Source organism: Aptenodytes patagonicus, chromosome W, assembly GCF_965638725.1.
Source record: "Aptenodytes patagonicus chromosome W, bAptPat1.pri.cur, whole genome shotgun sequence".
NCBI lineage: Eukaryota > Metazoa > Chordata > Aves > Sphenisciformes > Spheniscidae > Aptenodytes > Aptenodytes patagonicus.
This window is the reverse complement of record NC_134981.1, coordinates 39388989-39411115: the sequence shown is the minus strand read 5'-3', so window position 1 is coordinate 39411115 and position 22127 is coordinate 39388989. Positions and strand designations below refer to the sequence as shown.

The window sequence follows — 22127 nt, the reverse complement described above, 5'->3', positions numbered from 1 at the left end:
CTTTGTGGGAGGGTGAGCTTTATTTAGTTTTGAGAGATTTAATCCATTAATATACAGGATTAATTAACCTATAACTTATAATAGGAATATAATATTAAAATTCATTGTGAGATTCATCCTTTTTGCATGCATTTTTTTAAAAGATGGTATATACCCTTTGAACTACATCTGTTTGGTTTTTATGTAGGCTGGAGCTGGTAGCTAATGAAAACTTCTGCTAGGTTGCATGATCTGTCTGTGTACTTAGATTTTACTGAATATCATTTTTTAAAGAGTACTTTAAGAAATGCATAACTATAGAAGTCTTATTCCTGAAGAAATTATGTTTCACTTCATAATGAAATTGCTGTCCCCATTTACTAGCTACAAAAGCCTTTGTTTTGGTCAAATGGCTTTGTATTGCCTAGAAGTCTCCTATAATTAAAACTTTTTTTAAAATGGAGCATAACTATTAAAATGCAGTGTTACATGTGTAGGTTTAAAAAAAACCACCAAAACCAAACAAACACCTCCCCCCTCTAGAATGTTCTAAATGTAAGTAGTGAATATGAACTATATGATCTACAATTTCCTGTTACTTAGAGCAACAGACTGACCTTAATGGGCTAAATTCTAATGTATGTATACATGGATTTGTTGGTCTACTTCCATTTGCAGCATCTTCTAGCATGTGGGGGTGCTTCTACCACTGCTGTATGCATTCCTATTATATGTTGTACCATTTTTGTTGTTAAAGTTTATTCAAGAGGAAGGAGTCAGGGATGAGTTGCTCCAAACCCGCTAGCATCTTGAAGTGGTTGCTTGTCATCATGCCTGATTACAATAATAAACTGCACACAGTTAACCTGTTCTACATGTTTGTATCATGTATGGTTTTAATGTACAGACTGATACCTCTTATACTTGATCCTGTATTTTGTATTCCCTGCTGAAGAGTGCCAGCTAGCCACCAGAGGGAAAGGAGAGTGCTTTGCACCTCTCTGGGGTAGAATTGCTACTTGGGCGGAAGTCAACTTCTAGTACGACAGACATTTTCATACCTATTAAAACAACTTTTACTGCACCAAAGGGGAAGGATGCACAAAAGCCGGAACCTGACCTAACATCTTGTCCAGATGGAAACAGCAAGCGAGCTGAATGAGGGAAAGAGAAACTTTTCTGGTGTTACCCTAGTATAAGTATACTAGACTTAGTTTTTATTTCTTCACCCATATCTTTTATTAACTAAAAAAAATGTAATTATATTGTCTCTTTTTAAATGTCATGAATAAATGTGTGTATTTGCATTTCTACTTTACCTTGGCTTAATGTAATTTGAAGTATCTAGATAACATACAAGGCACTTGTTACCTAAGGATGGGATGAAGTTGTAAACCACAGCATGGGCACGTCTTAAGTGTCCTGGTTCCCAAGAATATCCTTTGCTATATCCAAAGAGTAATGGAGTGGATCCCCATTTGAGCTGCCGAGAGCAGGAGCTGGCAACCTTGAGGTTAGGAGAGATGAAACTATCTCCCAGTAGGTGTTGGAGGCTTTTGTACGCAACAAGATGGAGTACATGTCTGAATCCCAGGGTCAAAGGGGGAGTGTCACAGTGGCGCTTGAAAGACTGTCCTATGTAAAAAATATTCTAACTAGCTCTTTGAACCAAATGGAGGCTTATCAGGAAGCAAATCACAGCATCAGTCATCTTTTTAAGGGTCTCTGAGAGAACACCAGATTGTATCTAGATAGCCTAGATATAACAACTTTAAAATCTTTTCAGAGTTTGGAAAGAATCTAACCATTAGAAACAAAAAAAAAATGATTGCAAGTAATTTTCACCATTTATATTAGAAATTGTAATGATAACAATTACATTTATACATACATGGGAATCTGATCCTAAAGTTGGACAGGAAAGCTGTGTGAGCTATGAAGATTTCTAGGGAGGAAAAGAATTCTACTCAGAATAGTAGATTCTACAATGGTAACTCATACATCAGTGTATACAGTGATATGTGAAAGAACGTAAACATTAACATATTTGGATAAATAAAGACCACTGTCATGACATTACTGGAAATAAGGTTATCCAAGCCCCTAAATGCTAATAGTTCTATTCATTTTGCTTAGCTTGGTTAGAATCACATCTTCTGAAAAGAAAATCTAATGTAGGTTTGGGTTACATTCATGTGAATACTATAAATAGAAGTAACTAACTTATTTTAAAAGGAAAAATAATGCAATTCCTAAAATGCTTTTCGTATTTTCTAATGTAACAGGCTATAAAACGTATAATGAAAGAAACCTTTCTTTCAGTTTCTGTGCTGTGCTGGAAGGAAGTGAGAATGATATGAGGTTTGTGTACTGTGCTTCCTGCATCTGCTACATGCTTGATAACTGGTCAGGCATGGATACAAAAAAAGCAGTAGACTACATTAGAAGAAGTATGGTGAGTATTCCCAAAGTGTTATTTCTCAATGCATTTTCAAGTTAATAGCTTTAGTTCTTTACTACGACTAAAAATCTATCCATCCAAATAGAAATATTACAGTAATTTGTTTCTTTTCTATTCCTACTTCAATGAGTTGAAAATGAAAAGTACATTCCTTTTTGTATTTATATTTTCATTGTAATGTTTGTACTAGCAAAGTAACTATTGGTTGCGTATGTTTGCTGCAAGTTAAATTAAATCTGATCTTTTTTCTTTAAAATTTGATTTAAAATTGAAAGCAAGTTTTTAAAAATTGAGGCCTGAAGTTCCTATAACTTTAAAAAATGCATAAGTAAAACATTGCATCACTGAAATCCTCAAATGTCAATGAGCTCTAGTCCTGCTTTTTTAAATCATATACAGAATCAATGGAAAAACTAATTTTTGAAATCAAGTCAAGCTTATTAAATGTTCCCAGTCCAGTACATCCCCTTACAGTACAGTAAGGATGTACATCTTCTCTGTAATTACATCTTTATTACATCTTCTCTGTAAAAAAGATGAAGAAGTGTTCTCAGAATACTTTTAATGCTTTGTTTGTCAGTGAAGCTCCTCCTTTTTATTTCACTTTACAAAGCATTTTTTTCCAGCATTTTAAAAATAATTTTTAACAGCAGTTATTTTATAGGGCAGGTAAAGTTCAATGCCAAATAGTATGCTTAGTATGTTGTTGCTTCTGCCCCCCCCCCCCCCCTCGCCCTGCCAGTCTTCAGTTTTTGAAAGGCTAATGCTCTTGCTCCATACTAAAGCATTTCTTGTGCTTCAGCATTGTACATACAGTAGTACCCTACATTATGCCTTCATGTACATTAACCATCTTTAGGGTTAGAGACAGATTTCATTTATGTACTTCAATTTTGTTTGGAATTATGTATCCATTTTCCCTTTTTAGAAAGGCCCAAAAATTGCAGGGCTTTTTCAGTGGTTATCTACACTGCTGTTGTGGATACCCGGCAGGCAGCTAAACACCACACAGCCGTTCGCTCACTCCCCCCAGTGGGATGGGGGAGAGAACCAGAAAAAAGGTAAAACTCGTGGGTTGAGATAAAGACAACTTAATAGGACAGAAAGGGAAGGGAAAATAATAATAATGATAAAAGAATTACAAAACAAGTGATGCACAATGCAATTGCTCACCACCTGCTGACCAATGCCCAGCCAGTTCCCGAGCAGCGGCCGCGCCCTCACCACCCCCCCACCCCCCCCCCAGCCAACTCCCCCCCAGTTTTTTTGTTCAGCATGATGTCATATGGTATGGAATATCCCTTTGGCCAGTTTGGATCAGCTGTCCTGGCTGTGTCCCCTCCCAACTTCTTGTGCACCCCCAGCCTACTCGCTGGCAGGGCAGTACGAGAAGTTGAAAAGTCCTTGACTAGTGTAAGCACTGCTCAGCAACAACTAAAACATCGGTGTGTTATCAACATTATTCTCATCCTAAATCCAAAACACAGCACTGTACCAGCTACTAGGAAGGAAATTAACTCTATCCCAGCCGAAACCAGGACAACTGCATGTTTTCCCTTTTTGGCAAAGAAATGTTTATCTAATTCCAGACTTTTAACATATATCACAACTGAAATGAACTCCATGCTCTTTGATTGAAGAAAAAAGTCATAAAAACTGCCTGTATTGAAGCAACACTGATTTGTGCCAAGAGCTTTTTGAGACGTAGGTTCAGAATTTAACTAGATTAAAATGGTGGAATGGTCTGATAATAATTTTGCTAATAAACTGATAAATTGTAATGTCTGTAAAAGTGATTTCACTCTAAAGTAACTGGTTTGTGGATTTTTTCTTTAGTCTTATGATAATGGCCTGGCACAAGGAGCTGGACTGGAATCTCATGGTAAGAATGTTAACATGTTCTATACCCATTTTTAAGACGAATTGAGAAATGCTGTAAGAAGTGCAGGGTATGTCATGCTTTTCCTTCTTTTCTGGTTCTAAGGAAGTGGGAAGAAGAGGAGCAAATCCAAAACATGCCTCAGAATATGATGTCGTCTTCTCTTAGTTCCAGCTTAATGTCGGACCAGATGGGCTCTTGATATATCAACTCTGTTATTCTTACCTCGTGAATGTTTTGTTGAAAGGTGTTGGCTGTAGTTCTTGTCTCTTGCTGACAGAGCAACCTATTTCTGCATGTACCATTGGTATTCTGTGGATTTATCTGAAGAGATCTTGTGCAATGCACTTGATAATTTCCAGTTTCAGCAGATATCAGTAAAGCCTAGAAACATTTACTCTGCTAGATTACAGCACCCATTGGGGGCTCAAATCTTGAAGCTGCAGTTAATTTTTGTAAATAGGTGGTAAGGGATTTTAGGAGCAGTCACCTCCTCGAGTAGCTCCGGCCCAGGACTTCCTCCTGCCTGGTTGCTGCAGCCCAGCCCGGTGTGCCCAGGGACCCAGGGTCTCTGCCCAGGCTGAGAGACAGGGCTGCTGCTTTCCTGCTTGCAGGTTCAACCAGTAGCAAAGTTGAGCACCTATCCAAGAGACGCGCACACACAGGACACACACACATCTTCTCTGTAAAAAAGATGAAGAAGTGTTCTCAGTCCAGTTAATGTACATCACAGGAAGCTTTCTGGCAGACCACTATATACTGGTTAGGAACATAGTTTTCTTCAAATGTTCTTTTTCATAGTTTTAAAGTCAGTCTGAATCATACGCTGTTCATTGATGATATAAGCCTGCATATTGGAATGAAGAGTATGAACAAAATTTTATACTATCACACTTGTATTGCTTTTAATGCCTGAGCTAACCTGTTTAATGTTAGCTAATATGTTACTATTCTGCCCTGTGGTATAGCCATACTTTCAGGCCTAAGTTACTATAGGATATGGTCAGTTTATATATTGTGTAGTTCTAAACAATATTCAGTGTTTAGAATGCCCTACACATGCAGTGTTGATTGTTAAGGGATGTTAGGAGCAGTCACCTCCGCCAGCAGCTCTGGCCCAGGACTCCTGCCTGCCTGGTTGCTGAAGTCCAGCCCAGGGACCCGGGGTCTCTGCCCAGGCTGAGGGACACAGCTGCCGCTTTCCTGTTTGCAAGTTCAACCAGTAGCAAAGCTGAGCACGTATCCCAGAGACACACACACAGAGGACACTGACATGGCCAGCTACACAGACTGCCACAGACAAGGTGCTGCCTTCAACAGCACCTACATACAAGACACACATAAACATAAGCGTAGGCAGCCAAGTCCCCTTCCTCCTCTTTGGCTGGTGTGGTGGGTTGACCTTGGCTGGCTGTCAGACCCCCACCCAACCGCTCTCTCCCTCCCGCTCCTCAGCAGGACAGGGGGAGGAAAATAAGATGGAAAAGCTCATGGGTCAAGATAAGGCAGGGAGATAACTTACTGTATTGGGTTCACATTGCAAGGTTTTGGTAGCAGGGGGGCTGCAGGGGTGGCTTCTGTGAGAAGACATCAGGAGCTGTCCCCATGTTGGACAAAGCCAGTTCCAGCCAGCTCCAAGACAGACCCGCTGCTGCCCAAAGCTGAGCCAATCAGCAATGTTGGTAGCATCTCTGTGATAACATATTTAAGAAAGGGTAAAAAAATGCTTCACAACAGCAGCTGGGAGAGAGGAGTGAGAAAATGTGAGAAAGACAACCCTGCAGACACCAAGGTCAGTGGAGAAGGAGGGGGAGGAGGTGCTCCAAGTGCCGGAGCAGAGATTCCCCTGCAGCCCATGGAGGACACCATGCCGGAGCAGGTAGATGTGCCCTGAAGGAAGCTGCATCCTGTGGAGACCCCATGCTGGAGCAGGCTCCTGGCAGGAACTGCAGCCTGTGGGGCGGAGCCCACGCCAGAGCAGGTTTTCTGGCAGGACCTGTGACCCCGCAGGGGACCCATGCTGGAGCAGTCCGTTCCTGAAGGACTACACCCTGTGGAAAGGACCCATGTTGGAGAAGTTTGTGAAGGACTGTATCCCGTGGGAGGGACCCCACGCAGGGGGAGTAGGGGAAGAGCGTGAGGAGGAAGGAGTGGGAGAGACGAAGCGTTATGAACTGACTGTAACCCCCATTCTCTATTCCCCTGCGCTGCTCGGGGCGGGGGAGGAGGTAAAAGAGTTGGGAGTGAAGTTGAGCCTGGGAAGAAGGGAGGGGTGGGGGAAGGTGTTTTTAGATTTGTTCTTATTTCTCACTATCCTACTCTGTTTAACTGGCAATAAATTAAATTAATTTCCCCAAGTCGAGTCTGTTTTGCCCATGATGGTAATTGGTGAGTGATCTCCCTGTCCTTATCTCGACCCATGAGCTTTTCATCTTATTTCCTCACCTTGTCCTGTTGAGGAGGGGGGTATGATAGAGCGGCTTGGTGGGCACCTGGCGGCCAGCCAAGGTCAACCCACCCCACTTACCAGTTACTGTCATGGGCAAAACAGACTTGACTTAGGGAAGATTCATTTAATTTCTTGCCAATTGTTGTGGTTTAACCCTGGTAGGCAGCTAAGCACCACATAGCTGCTCACTCACTCCCCTCTGGTAGGATGGGGGAGAGAATCGGAAGGGAAAAAGTGAGAAAACTCGTGGATTGAGATAAAGACAGTTTAATAGGGAAAGCAAAAGCCGCACACGCAAGCAAAGCAAAACAAGGAATTCATTCACTACTTCCCATCGGCAGGCAGATGTTCAGCCATCTCCAGGAAAGCAGGGCTCCATCATGCATAACGGTGACTTGGGAAGACAAATGCCATAACTCCGAACATCCCCGTCATCCTTCTTCTTCCCCCAGCTTTATATGCTGAGCATGATGTCATATGGTATGGAATATCCCTTTGGCCAGTTTGGGTCAGCTGTCCCAGCTGTGTCCCCTCCCAACTTCTTGTGCACCTCCAGCCTCCTCGCTCGAGGGGGCAGTGTGAGAAACAGAGGCGGCCTTGACTCTCTGTAAGCACTGCTCAGCAATAATTAAAACATGGGTGTGTTATCAACACCATTTTGGTCACAAATCCAAAACGCAGCACTGTACCAGCTACTAGGAAGGAAATTAACTCTATCCCTGCTGAAACCAGTACACCAATTAAAATAGATCTGGGTGGTGAGAAACAAAGACAAAAACTAAAACAGCTTTCCCTCACCCCCCTCCCTCCTTCTTCCCAGGCACAACTTCCCCCCTTCATTCCAGACTCCTCTTCCCCACCCCCACCCCCAATCCCACCACAGCGGCTCAGGGGGGATGGGGAGTGGGGGGTTATGGACAGTTCATATCACTTTGTCTCTGCTGCTCCTTCCTCCTCACGCCTTTTCCCTGATCCAGCATTGGTCCTTCCCATGGGCTGCAGTCCTTGAGGATAAGACTGCTCCAGTGTGGGTCCTCCACGGGCTGCAGTTCCTGCCAGGAGCATGCTCCAGCACAGGCTCTCCACAGGCTGCAGCTTCCTTCAGAGCATATCCACATCTGCTCTGGCATGGTCCTTTCCACTGGCTGCAGGGGGACAACCTGCTTCACCATGGTCTTTTCCACGGGCTGCAGGGGAATCTCTGCTCCGGCACTTGGAGCACCTCCTCCCCCTCCTTCTTCACCGACCTTAGTGTCTGCAGGGTTGTTTCTCATGCTTTTTTTTTTTTTTCCTTCCTCCTCTCTCACAACTACTGTGCAGCATTTTTTATCCTTTCTTAAATATGTTATCACAGAGGTGCCACCAGCTTCACTGTGATTGGCTCAGCTTTGACCAGTGGTGGGTCCGTTACAGAGCTGGCTGGAACCGATTCTGTCCAGCACAGGGGCGGCCCCTGGTCTCTTCTCACGGAGGCCACCCCTGCAGCCCCCCTGCTACCAAGACCTTGCCACATACAACCAATATACCTGGTAGAGATAGTTCACTAGTGAAGGCACACACACGACATTCTTTAAATTCACAAACACATGCACATTTGCGGATTCCCCAAGTACCAGCACAGCCCCTCTGTCCATCTGTGTCACCCCACGCTACGGGGACAGGCAGGTTCTTTTAAGGATCCTTGGTAGAATGAGAATCGGCCACAGGGTTGTAGTTATATTTAGAGCTTTATTATTATATAATGATTTTAGTAATCAGCATAGCTTATCATTACACAGAATTTCTAGCAATTAGCATAGCTTTCCTATTACCTAAAATTTCAATTACCTAGACTTTTCAGTCACCTGGGCCCTCTGCAGATCAGGTCAAATTCTTAATAATCAGCACGTAATACAATAATCATAATCTAGACTCTGACTTTAAAAAAGTACACGAGTCATTCACTCAGTCCTCGGAGGAAGAAGAACGATGGAGGCGGTGTCACGGTACTCTAGCCAACAGTGAGGGTCCCCTTTCCTCCTCCGTCACAGTGCAGGTGTCCCCTGTATCACACTGGGAAGCATGAAGGCCTTAGCAGACTGGCTGCTGTTGGATCTCCTTCAAAAGCCTTTTGGATAAGCTGATATATTTATACCTCAGTCTGGGAGTTTAGTCTTTACCACTTCCATAAGTTAGTGGATTCTGAAGAGGCTGCCAGACAATCAATATGCAAGAATTTTGTCTGCAGGAGACAGCAAGCTGCAGGTGGCAATGGCTGCATAATGATCTTTATCTCTTCCTGTCCGTTGTGTCCTGCCTACCTGTTGCTCTCCCTTTGACCTAATGGCGCTGCTCCCAGCATACATCAGGCCTTAGCATGAGCTGTGTGTTAGCCAAAATCTGAGCAAGAGTTGAGTGAACAGTCACAGGAAGCATCCCTGTCCACAGGGGTTTTGCCATCCAGAATATCTCATGTGCTGTTACGCTTCCCTGTTCCGTAACGGATGTCACCATATCCTGGCAACATTTCTGTATCAGGTGTCAGGAGCAGGGGGTACTGGTCACACCCTGGTAGCACTGCCCAGGCCCTCTTACTTGATTCATGGGTCCCCTACTCGCCGGCTCATCCAGCTTGATGCTTGCTAGCAAACATGCACGTACTCACACACTTGTCCCGCAGGCACTCCACATTCGCAAGTTCCCCTTGAATACCAGCACAGTCCCTCTGCCCGATACCCCTGCCCAGACCCAGGGCTTCCTACTTGCCGGCTAGTCCAGCTTGAAGTTTGCTAATGAATACATACGCACACCCCATGCACCACCAGATTTGGGGAAATCCAGGCACTCAGCCCCCCCAGCAGCCAGCACCAGGCACGTGGACTGTGACCTGCAGTCCTGCTCCAGCTGCTGGCACTGAGCCCCTCACTTGCCTCACTAAGTCTGGTCCCTCCCAGTAGCTGCTTTTTTGGGATACACCTCATTCCCGCCCCAGTGGCTGGTGGCCAAGACCCCCACCTGCTCCAGTAGCTGACACCATAGCCCAGGGGCACCTACAGCCCTGGTCTGACTCCTCCAGTAGCTGGCACCAAATCCACTCACACGGGTCTCCCCAGTAGCTGACACTTAGTCCTTGCAGCACACATGCACATGGGATACAGAGAGAGTTTATGCAGCGAGATAGTTAAGAAAGGATTTAATAAGAAGATAGGACAGACTGCAGTGATCAGGTGCAGGACTCAGCCAGACAAGTGTATTGACCGGTGCCGTTTTAGATGTGACCAGTCCTTTTTATACCCTTTTCTGGCTACTCCCATTTTGTTCCTCCCTGCTCCCCCTTCCCCTGCACGTTCCCTCATCTGTTTGCACAGTTCCACTGACCTCCCCTCCAACATCCTGGACCCTCAGGTTTGCATCCTTATCAGTTGCAAAGTCCAAGTTTGCCTGTGGTTTCTTGATAGCCCATCAATTAGTGTGACTGACCAGGTTTGTTTCCTGTCTTTGTCTCCATTATGTTTGCCTGTCAGGTTTGTGTCTCTATGTTTTGTTTATGGCTTCCCCTTTTTCATTATTTGACAAGGTCCTTGATCAGATAATCTTAATGAAATAAATATTCCCACACTCCATATATCCTTACCAATTAGTGTGACTGACCTGGTTTGGTCACTGCCTCCCTTATTGTTTGTTGGTCAGGTTTGTGTCTCTGTATATTTTCTTGTTTATGGCTTCCCCCTTTTTCTTAATATCCCCTTTTGCTTTGAAAAGGCCTTTGACCAGATACCCTTAAAGGAACAGACTCTCTTTCCTTCCACATACTGTTACAATACCGGCACTCACACAGATATGAACAGCACAGACAACCTGATGCTGTTCCTCATCTCCAGTTGATCAAGATAGTCAGTCCATCCAGCAGCTGGCCCCTAGACCCCTGGCAAAGTTGAAAAACTTAAATTATACCCCTACATATTTTAAAATGTAGTTAAATAAGTTGCTGCAGAATGCTAGCGATAACAAATATCATTACTTCGGTATCCTTCCTGCATTTCAACATCAGAATGAAAAATAATCCTAGATTTCATGGGGTTTTTTAGTGCCATAATAGTGTAACAGTGGATCTTGGTCCCCATGTCTTGTATCAACAGCTTACTTCCAGGCTGTAATTATATAATTACAGGTAATAGACTCAGAATGAGCTTTGATGGATTTTTAAAAGTGATGGCAATGATACCCAGACAAAGAATATGAGTTTCTCTTCTAATTTCAAATTTTACCTTGCAGTTTCCTTGACAGTAAAAAAAAATCCTTAGAAGCATAATTTGTGTCTTTGCTACAACCATGGGAATCCTCCAGTTTTTTCATAGCATTAACCATGTCTTTTGGGTTTTGTGGTTTTTTTGTTGGTTTTTTTTTGCTTACTGCTTGTCAGACACTTACCCTTCAGTTTATTTTTCTTCTCTGGGGAGTTGTGCTGTGACTGCCTTTGGCATCTCTGCTTCAGTCTGATAGTCTGATTGCTGGTTTCCCATTAGCTTTCTTGTGCAAGTAACATATCAAGAAATGTCTTCTGTTGCATTACCATTTACTCATTCCTGTTGTACTCTTTTTAGAAATCCATTGGTTTAATTGATATTACCCTAGTTAAAATTCTGATCGAGATCATACAGGCTTCAGTGAATATCTGAGTATCTTAAAACATTGCATAAACATCTGTTTCCTCATAGGTGGCTCTACATTTTGTGGTATTGCATCGCTGTGTTTGATGGGTAAACTGGAGGAAGTTTTTTCAGAAAAAGAACTGAACAGGATAAGAAGGTGGTGTATAATGAGACAACAGAATGGCTACCATGGACGACCCAACAAACCTGTAGACACCTGCTATTCCTTTTGGGTGGGAGCAACTTTGAAGGTAGTATACAGAAAACCTACAGGATAGTTATTGACTTGTTCTGATTTCTTTAACCATCTTGTTTTACCTGGAAGAATTACATATTTGGTGCAAGTACAAGAATATGCAAAGATCACTATAAAGGTTTTTCATCTTGAAAAAATGCAGGATAAAGAGGTTTAACAGATTAGTGCTATATTGCACTACTTATCTATGTAAATAGACATTATATTTTAATATTTTAAAATGTACTCAAGTTTAGTATATTGCTGTAACATTCTAACTTCTTTTCAGCTCTTGAACATATTCCAATACACAAATTTTGAGAGAAACCGAAATTACATCCTGTCAACTCAAGATCGTCTTGTTGGTGGATTTGCCAAGTGGCCAGATAGCCATCCAGGTAAATTTACTTCTCAAAATTATGGTGAGTGTCTTTTAAGCTACAAATATATTCCAGCAGTCAAACATCTGAGAGGTGTAAGAGAGGGTTTTTTTTCCCCCAGTCTCCTTCAAATAATGGAAAAAAATAAACCTTAAAATATGAGATTTTCATGATTCAGAGGGAAAGGGATAGTTTTTCCTTGTTCAGCATCAGAGCAAGTGAGCTGCTGTTGTTTAGACTGTCACCAAAACAGTATCACTGTCTGTTTAGAGCTGGACAAGCTTTTCCATATGTGTTTAACCATTCTAATTAAAAATCATACTGTGCAGTGGGTATCTTTGTAAAGGGTCTGAGTAAAATATTTCAGAATGTTTATTTCCTTAAGAAATGAATCCTTTGAGCTTATTCAGAAATCTTTGATGTATTTAAAAATACTCAACTCAAAGTTTAGATAGTTACATATTATGATTTACAGATTGTAATTACACATATAAATTATACATAGTATATCTGAAATAGTTATTGGTTGCATTTTGGAAGTGGAAACTGATAATTTGAAAAGATGCTAGAATTCAAAGGAGATACTGTAAAGATATGAAAACAAACTTTGTGCCAGTAGTAATGTTCAGTGGCATTTTGTACAGAGAAGATAAACAGTCCATAAACTCACCAAACAAGATAAAAACATAGTTATAATAAAGGAGGAGACTGTTCTGAATCTGCACAGAGATATTTCAGCACGGCATCATTTCATTTTGAAGAACAGTTGACAATTTGTCAGAGTGGACCCACACTGATAATATAGTGCTCATGACATGCTTCCCCCCCCCCCCCCCCCCGAAAACCAGTTTAGGATTCCTGATGACTAGCTATATTTGGTGTACATTATGTAGACCAATCAGTATCACTTCGAGGAAATATTTCTGTTTATCTTGATGAACTGTTTACTTAGGAGGTCAGGAAGAAAAACAGTATGTTTAAAATCCCAATCGTGTAAAAAGTTCCTCAACCTGTCTTTTAAGATAGTTTGAGATAAGATTTGAGGAAGGCAAGACTACTAATAAAGCTGTTTGCTTTGATTTGTATGGTGTTCCTGCCCATACACTACTGTTTCCTATAAAGCAAGCTTTTCCTGTCTCTTAAACTTTCTTTTGAGAGTAAGCTACTTTTTAACTTGAATGCTCTAGCTGGCCACAGAAATGGAACAAGAAGATTGAACTAGAGTACAAAGGATTAACTAGATATTGTTGCTTTATGAATGTACAGAAGTTTTGCTGGTATGCCAGATTTTTTCTAGCTTTGACAATTTATAGAATACGTCTTATAAGATTGCATATCTTCTGGGAAAAACTTGTTTGGTGTTTCCTTTGGTACTGTTGAATTTTAACGGTGTAGGATTTTTGCAGAAAAAACAATTCAGTTTATACTTTTGTGATAGGTGGGTTTATTGCAGCGTTCTTTCCTCAGGCAGATGGTGACATAAGTCTGTGTTCATGTTTTGAAGAAAAATAGTAAAAAAGTTAATGCAGTTCTAATCTGAAGAATGACTGTAAATGCAGCATCATTTTTTTCTTTTATGGCTCTGTAGTTTCAATGCCATATATACACAGCTGAGCTTCCTACAAGATCAGTCTACTATCTGAAAGCCAGGCTGTCTTTTTGAACACAGTATCAATTTCCCACTTTATTAATGTTGAAGTGTCTGTGCAGCTCCATTGTTTTCAGAAGCCTACTGATGGTTAAATGTACACAGTCCTCTTGACTTCCGTGTAAATGCAAAATATGAAGATAACAAGACTGGTATGGGTCATCTCACAAATGAGTTAATAGTTTTGTTGAGGTCGAATAAAGACAGAAATGATTCATTCTCCTTGAAGCATTTAGCTTTTGTAAAGCTGAGAATAGTGGCCTCAGTTTGGTTTTGTTGCAAAACTCGGATGTGACAGAATATGCCAGGAAAAAGTTGCAAAATAAGCATATGCAATTTTTTCATAGGTGCTTTCTAAAATAGATTCAGAATTTGAACTTCTGTAGCTCCTACTTTATGCAAAAAGCTCTGTTTAAATATTACATGGACTACCAAAATTGCAAGTAACTTTTCACAGCTGATGATTCAGGAAAATATTATTTTGTAGTCCTGATGTTCCCATGCTAACAGATGTTAATACGTTGTTAGTTTTAGAGGTAGCAGTGTTTCTTGATTTAAAATAGTGAGAGTTTGGACCAGTGTGCTTGTCGAGCAGTGATCTTAGAAAACTATTTCTTGCCTTTGAAAATCAATCTGAAAAGTCAAAGGCCTTTTAAATGCTAGTAATCCTCTGAAATCATGACCATACCAAAGTGAATCGCGAAAAGGCTATTGTTTAGTTTTTAGTAGTCTCTACAGGTAAGCATCCTCATAGGGTTGTCAAACGCAGGAAAGGCTATCAGAAGTTTCCTGAAAAAAAGCAGTTAGATCTGCTATCTTATGTTAATGCTACTTATTACAAATATTAAAACCCCAAACATTAGGGTTCTACAGAGCTGGGGATTTTGTTAGAACACATACCTAAGTAAGTCATTCATTTTTTTCTAGATTTGAGCATAAATCATGATAAGATTTAAATAAATTTAAATAAATTTATCTTAAACTACTAGATGTACTGCTGATGCATCTCACTTGATATCTTTAAATGATATACAATACAAAAGAATTGGAAACGTGAATTACAGGTGATGCAAAGGAAAGATTAAAAGATCTAACATGATAAAAAGAGAGGGAGAGGATGAAAATGAGTGTGCACATTTACTAAATGTAAAACACTGAAGTGAGATTTGCACTAGTATAAGTATAAATCCACCTTGTATTTTTGTTTAAGACAGCTGCTCAGTAGTTGTGAGATTGTGTACTGCCATGTATTTGTGAGTTGCTCATGAAGCAAAACATTCGGACCTATGTTTTTCAGCCTTGAAAAGCCTTGCATTTTTTATAGCTTTAAAGAGAGGAGTACACAGGCTGCATAGGTGTGTTATGGCTACAATGGAGTTGTGTATTAAGTTGATATGGATTTGCACGTGTAGAACTTAATGGTTAAACTCACCAAATATCCCTATATAGGTAATTAGGTTTGTATATGGATTTTAGTGAGTATCAATGCAGCTTTCCACAGGAGTTAATATACTATATTTCCTGAAGTTGAGCTTTCCTTGCCTGACACTTTCTGCAAGGTCAATAGGGGCTATATCTACCAAATGTGCTTTTGTCTGCATGTTAATGCTGATAAGCAGAAGCCATCTTTCAGAGAAGGTATCTGGCTAGCGAGACTCTAGCCATACAACTTCTTGTAATATCATTTTAGTCAGACGTGAAATTAGTGATACCTCCAAAAGATTACCAAGTGTTGAGAATTTGGAAGGGACACATTAAGGTCACATCCTCTTTCCGTCTTTAGGCTGTGATTTCTTGAGCAGATAATCCAACCTAATGGATTATTGTTGTCCAGAGGGGGCAGGCTCACTCCTCTTCCTCCCAGCTTCCTTAAGTACAGCTGCATGTCCTTTCCCCTTTTTGCACTAGATTTGGTGTATATTGAATATTTCTGCAAACCAGTTTAATTTGCTAAAATGTCAGAAAGCTGTCCGGTTTTTCCTGCTCGGGTTAGTTTTCTTCCATGTTTTCTGAATTACTTTTAAGTCACGGAGGGTGTTGAGCAAGCTCTAGTGCTGGTATAAGATAGGCAGCAGGAGAGCTGTGGGATGGGGAAATAAGAGCATCTCATCTCTGCTGATCAAGCTACTTCATGAATTCATATCCTTCGGGTATTTTCTCTGGAAGGGGGCAGATTAGGGAAAGTAATGATTTTTTTCATACTTCTAAATCTTGCTGTTTGGCTACTGGTGCTAATTTTGGTGTTTCAATAGTCAGCTGTCCACTAAGTAGCCAGCTATCCACCTGACTTTTCATTTGCAAAAAAAGTTCCTTCACGTTGCGGGGGGGGAAGATTTACTCTGTTGAAGGAAATGTATTTACAGCTCCTCAAATGATTTTGCTGTTTGGCCTGAGAAGTCAGAAGAAATTAAGTAGTGGGCAAGAACTGTCATAAAATAAAACAGACTCTAGTCTTAGAGATTGCACACCATCATTTCATGCTGGAGGGTTTGGGCAGAAATTCTTTTCTTGTTTCAAATCCTAAGTTTAAAATGTAGCATCTGTTTGTTTTCCTTGGTTGTAATTATTCAGGGGTTTGGGAATCCAGGAACAGTTGGCTGTTACAGCCTGACAGAAACATAATTTTCTTTTTAATTTTCCATCCTGCTTTCAGATGCTTTACATGCCTACTTTGGGATTTGTGGCTTGTCGTTAATTGGAGAAACTGGTATTTGCAAAGTTCATCCTGCCCTGAATATAAGCACAAGAACCTCAGAGCACCTTCACCACCTCCATCAGATCTGGAAAACAAGGACTCTAAACAGTGTTCAGATGACACACACATCTCTACATGAATGATTTAGACTTGATTTTAGTTCTGATAGCATAATTGTAGCCTAAGGTTAAAAGCCATGTATAACCAGCGTGCTCTTTTAAGTGCTGAAGTCATACAATCAGATCTGTGTTGCTGGCATCATTTTGATAGGTAATTGCCTCCAGACAGTTATTCTGCACTGGGGAAAAGCGAAATATTTTGGATATATAGAAGTTTTTCACCACAGATGGTAAATAGATCTTCAAATGGCTTTACTTCTAAGTAATTACCTTGAGGCAGTTGAATTTAATTTTTAATTTTTATTTTTAAAATTCGTACATACTGTGTCAAAATATATAATGGGAAAGTATTGTCAAAATCTGTTTACATATCATACAGTATAGCACAGAACCTTGAAGTTCTTTATGACCTTAATGTTTGACATATTTTGGGGTAAAGAATCTCCCATATTAAGGCTCAGTTAAAAGTTACCTTTTATCATCTACTTTCAGATTCCATAAACTTTGTTTGTTTTTTTTAAAGTAGATACAAATAAAATTATTTTATTCAATATACTGGACTTTTAAAGTTGTGTGGCCTTACTAAATGGATTTCATAATTCTACTGAGTAGCTTCTACACAGATGCAGTGAATCATTAGCCAGACACAGTGTTTTGGACTGAAATATTCTCTTCATGGGATATTAATGAGGGTGCAGTGTATTGATGTATAGCATTAAGAGATATTCAGCACAGAATAGCTGTGTGTGAGAGAAGCATTAGAACCTGTTTCTGAAGTCAAGCCTTTGCAATACATTAAAATTATACAACTGTACTTTGATTTTTTTTTATATTTTTCTCTTTTAGTGTGAAAGAATTCTGAGTTTCTTAATGCTTCTGTGTAAAGAATGAAACATTGGGCTTTAAGATAAGTTGGTAGCGGTTTACTCAGAGAGAGATGATGAACATTCTCGGCTTATTTAGTAGTAGTGCCTTACTTTGTGTGCTTGAAATGCTGCTGTGGTGGGTTGACCTTGGCTGACCACCAGGTGCCCACCAAGCCGCTCTCTCACTCCCCCTCCTCAGTGGGACAGGGGAGAAAATAAGATTAAAAACTTGTGGGTCGAGATAAAGGCAGTTTAATGAAAAAGAAGCAAAGGCCATACACAGAAGCAAAGCAAGAAGAAGGAGATTTATTCTCTACTTGCCATCAGCAGGCAATCCTGGGAAGTAGGGCTTCAGTATGTGTAGCAACTGCTCCAGAAGACAAATGCCTTAACCACGAATGCCCCCCCCCAGCTCCTCCTTTCTCTCAGCTTTTATTGCTGAGCACGACATCATATGGTATGGAATATCCCTTTGGTCAGTTGGGATCAGCTGTCCTGGCTATGTCCCCTCCCAACCTCTTGCCCACCCCCAGCCTACTGGCCTTTGGGAGTGAGGGGGTGCGTGTGTGGTGTTGGAGAGACAGCCTTGATGCTGTAGGAGCTCTGCTCAGCAATAACCAAAACACTGGTGTGTTATCAACAACTTTCTAGCTACCAATACAAAGCACAGCACTATGAGGGCTGCTATGGGGAAAGTTAACTCCATCCCAGACAGTCCCAATACAATCTCCACCCCTTATTCCATACCATTTGTGTCACGCTCAGGTCCCACATAATGTGATACATTTATATATCTTCTAACCATCCCCTTGTATCTATTTCTCATTCCTGAAATCCCCTCTTACCAACACTTACAACTTATACTACATACTTAAACCCAACATACCCAACATAAAGATTTATACATTCTCATTAACTACTATCCCCTGTCCCTTAACAGATAGATAGATATTATTTCCCCATTCTGTGGGCCTCTGCCACTCCCCAAAATGTCCATAAGAACAGGCTATGACTTGGGCCCCATCTGTCAAGGTGATCGCTCAGGACAGAAGCAGCATGTTCGATTGTTGGGCACCAACACCAGCTTGGTTTGGGTCATCGCTGCACTCGCCCGGTTCTTTGCGAAGCTTACTCTTTGTCGGTTCAGGTCGTTCCTGCTACATTCCTTCCTACAACATACAACTCACATCACAGATTATTTTTCCCTCAAGGTTAAATCTCCTTGAGGTACACACCGGATCTCCCCATCCTTCCACATTACTCACCAAGTACACCCAGGTCCTTGAGCGAAGACAGTCCCATGAATGGGCTTGCCTTTTCCCAAGGGAGGAGCAATCCACAATGCCTTCCCCAGCCACTTCCCTATGTGCACGACAGGGACCTTATCTCCTCCCACAGTATGTAGGGGCTTTGTTTGGGCAGGACCAGGATGGTTAGCAGATCCTCTGGTGTTAACCAGCCAAGTGGCTTCTGTTAAATTTATCCCAGTGCTTCCATGCCCCATTGCCCAACGCTCTCAGCAAAGTCTTTAACAGTCCATTATATCTCTCAATCTTTCCAGAAGCTTGTGGGCGATAGCGAATGTGATACATTCAATCAATGCTATGTTTCTAGGCCGAGGAGTTTATGAGGTTATTTCGGAAATGAGTCCTATTGTCTGATTGAATTCTTTCTGGGGTACCATGTTGCCATAAAACTTGCCTTTCAAGTCCCAAGATGGTGTTTCGGGCAGTGGCATGGTTTACAGGGTATGCTTCTAGCCAACCAGTAGTTGCTTCCACCATGGTGAGTATGTAGCGCTTGCCTTGGCATGTTCATGGCAGTGGTCCAATATAGTCAATTTGCCAGACCTCACCATATCAAAAACCCAGCCACCACCCTCTATTCCATGGAGACTTTACTCGTGTGGCTCACTTGATTGCAGCACATTTCACATTCATGGGTGACCTGCGTGATGGCCTCCATGGTCAGGTCCACCCTTCGATCACGAGCCCATCTGTATGTTGCATCTCTCCCTAGATGTCCCAATGTTTCGTGGGCCCACCAAGCTACAAATAGCTCACCCTTACGCTCCCAGTCCAGGTCCACCTGAGCTACTTCAATTTTGACAGCCTTGCCTACCTGTTTATTGTTTCAAAGTTCTTCAGTGGCACGGTTCTTGGGCATGTGAGCATCTGCATGATGTACCTTTAGAGCGATGTTTTCTACCCAGGCAGCAATGCCTTGCCACAACGCAGAAGCCCAGATGAGTTTACCTCTGCACTGCCAATTGGTCTGCTTCTACTGCTGTAGCCACTCCCACAGGGCATTTGCCACCATCCATGAGTCAGTATATAGAGAGAGTACTGGCCACTTTTCTTGTTCAGCACTCTCCAGGGCCAGCTGGATGGCTTTTACTTCTGCAAACTGACTTGACTCACCTCCTTCAATGGCTTCAACAACTTGTTGTGTGGGACTTCACACAGCAGCTTTCCGCTTCCAATGGTTTCCTACAACATGACAGAATCCATCAGTAAACAGACCATAACGCCTTTCATCTTCTGATATCTAATTATATGGTGCTGCCTCTTGGGCACGAGCCACCTCCTCAGGTGATGCTCCGAAATCTCTGCCTTCTGGCCAGTCCATGATCTCTTCCAGGATTCCTGGGCGGTTGGGGTTCTCCATTTGAGCCCGTTGCTTACTCCATGTAGCGCTGGTTGCGTGATGTGTAGAGGTGATGTTCCCTTTGAACATCCAGTGTAGCATGGGCAATCGCGGTGCCAAGAGGAGCTGTGCTTCTGTACCAACAACTTCTGAAGTGGCTCAACCCCCTTCATTTGCTGCTAGTATCTCTTTTTCAGTCGGGGTGTAGTGTGCCTCGGATCCTCGATACCCCCGGCTCCAAAACCCTAGAGGTCGACCTCGATTTTCTCCTGGTGTTTTCTGCCAGAGGCTCCAGGTGAGACCATGCTCCCTGTCTGCAGCGCAGAGCACATTTTGCACAGCTGGTCCTGTACGGACAGGCCCAAGAGCTACCGCACGAGCTATCTCCTGTGTGATCTGCTCAAAGGCTTGTTGTTGCTCAAGGCCCCACTCAAAATAGTTCTTCTTTTGGGTTACTCGATAGAGAGGGCTCACAAGCTGACTATAACCTGGAATATGCCTCCTCTAGAATCCCACAAGGCCTAGGAAAGCTTGGGTTTCTTTCTTGTTAGCTGGTGGGGACATAGTTGTTATCTCGTTGATCACATCCATAGAGATGTGACAACATCCATCCTGCCATTTTACTCCCAAGAACTGGATCTCCTGTGCAGGTCCTTTGACCTTGCTTCATTTCATGGCGAAACCAGCTTTCAGAAGGATCTGGATTAATCTTTTCCCTTCTGAAACACTTCTTCTGCTTTGTTGCCCCACACGATGATGTCATCAATGTATTGTAGATGTTCAGGGGCATCACCCTGTTCCAGTGCAGTCTGGATCAGTCCATGACAAATGGTAGGGCTATGCTTCCACCCCTGGGGAAGTCAATTCCAAGTGTATTGGACACCCCTCCACATGAAAGCAAACTGTGCATTCTGCTGCCAAAGGGATTGAGAAAAGAAGCATTGGCAATGTCAGTTGTTGCATACTACTTGGCTGCCTTTGACTCCAGTTCATATTGGAGCTCTAGCATGTCCGGTATGGCAGCACTCAGTGGTGGCGTGACTTCATTCAGGCCACGATAGTCCACTGTTAGCCTCCACCCTCCGTCAGACTTTTGCGCTGGCCGTATGGAACTATTAAAGGGTGAGTGAGTTTTGCTGATCACTCCTTGGCTCTCCAAGTGATGAATCAGCTCATGGATGGGAATCAGGGAGTCTCGGTTGGTGCGATATTGCCGCCAGTGCACCGTCATGGTAGCAATCGGCACCTGCTGTTCTTTGACCTGCAGCAATCCCACAACAGAGGGATTCTCCGAGAGGCCGGACAGGGTAGATAGATGTTTAATCTTCTCTGTATTCATGGTGGCTACACCAAAAGCCCATCGATACCCTTTTGTGTCCTTGAAGTACCCTCTCCTGAGGTAGTCTATGCCAAGGATACACAGGGCCTCCGGGCCAGTCACAATAGTGTGCTTTTGCCACTTGTCCCCTCAGCCTCCAATAGAGACAACTGTTGGGATCCCCCCGTCACTCCAGAGATCCAGATGGGTTCCATGCCCCTATACCCTAATGGCATTAGGGTACACTATGCACCAGTGTCTACCAAACCTTATACTTCTGTGAGTCCAATATGCCAGGCCATCGAATCCACATAGTCCAGTAAACCCGTTTGGCCCTTTCCTCCTCCTGGCTGAAGGCAGGGACCCTCTATTCCTGTTCCTGGTCAGAGTATTCACTGTCTGACCCTTGCAGTGCCAGACCAGAGGTCCCTTCACCAGAATCAAGGGAAGCGATCTCAGTCCTCCTTCTGCATCTGAGGGATCGCTGATTGCCTTCTTGTGTCTCTACAGCAACTAAGCTGACAGCCTTCTTGGGTGGCCCCTTCTTAGCAGCTGTCTTCCCCCTCTGTTGGCGTACACGGGCTTCCAGCTTAAAGGTGGGTTCACCATCCCACTTCCTCATGTCCTCCCCCTGGTCACGCAGGAACAACCAGAGAGTGCCACGCGGCATATGCCTGGGGCTCCCTTTCCCTCTGACCGGGGCAGGAGGGGACTGGCTCCATGAGGCGTCCCCAACAGCCGAGGCACTGGCCTGTGGGGACGAGGAGGGACAGAGATTTTCTTCAGAATTTTGGAGCCAGGAAGAGGCTCTCTCCACAGCT

At 42.7% G+C, this 22127-nt stretch overlaps 1 protein-coding gene across 1 annotated transcript in view; it reads left to right on the top strand.

Annotated features, from left to right (window-relative positions):
• The window catches only part of LOC143172020 (geranylgeranyl transferase type-1 subunit beta-like), a 68500-nt gene extending 51478 nt beyond the window's left edge, over nucleotides 1–17022 (top strand). Inside the window, 6 exon segments of the mRNA XM_076361235.1 lie at nucleotides 2302–2434; nucleotides 4277–4322; nucleotides 11466–11650; nucleotides 11924–12032; nucleotides 16316–16447; nucleotides 16450–17022. Of these exon segments, the coding sequence (XP_076217350.1) occupies nucleotides 2302–2434; nucleotides 4277–4322; nucleotides 11466–11650; nucleotides 11924–12032; nucleotides 16316–16447; nucleotides 16450–16496 (652 nt within the window). The 3' untranslated portion in view covers nucleotides 16497–17022.
• The last annotated feature ends 5105 nt before the right edge of the window (nucleotides 17023–22127 follow it).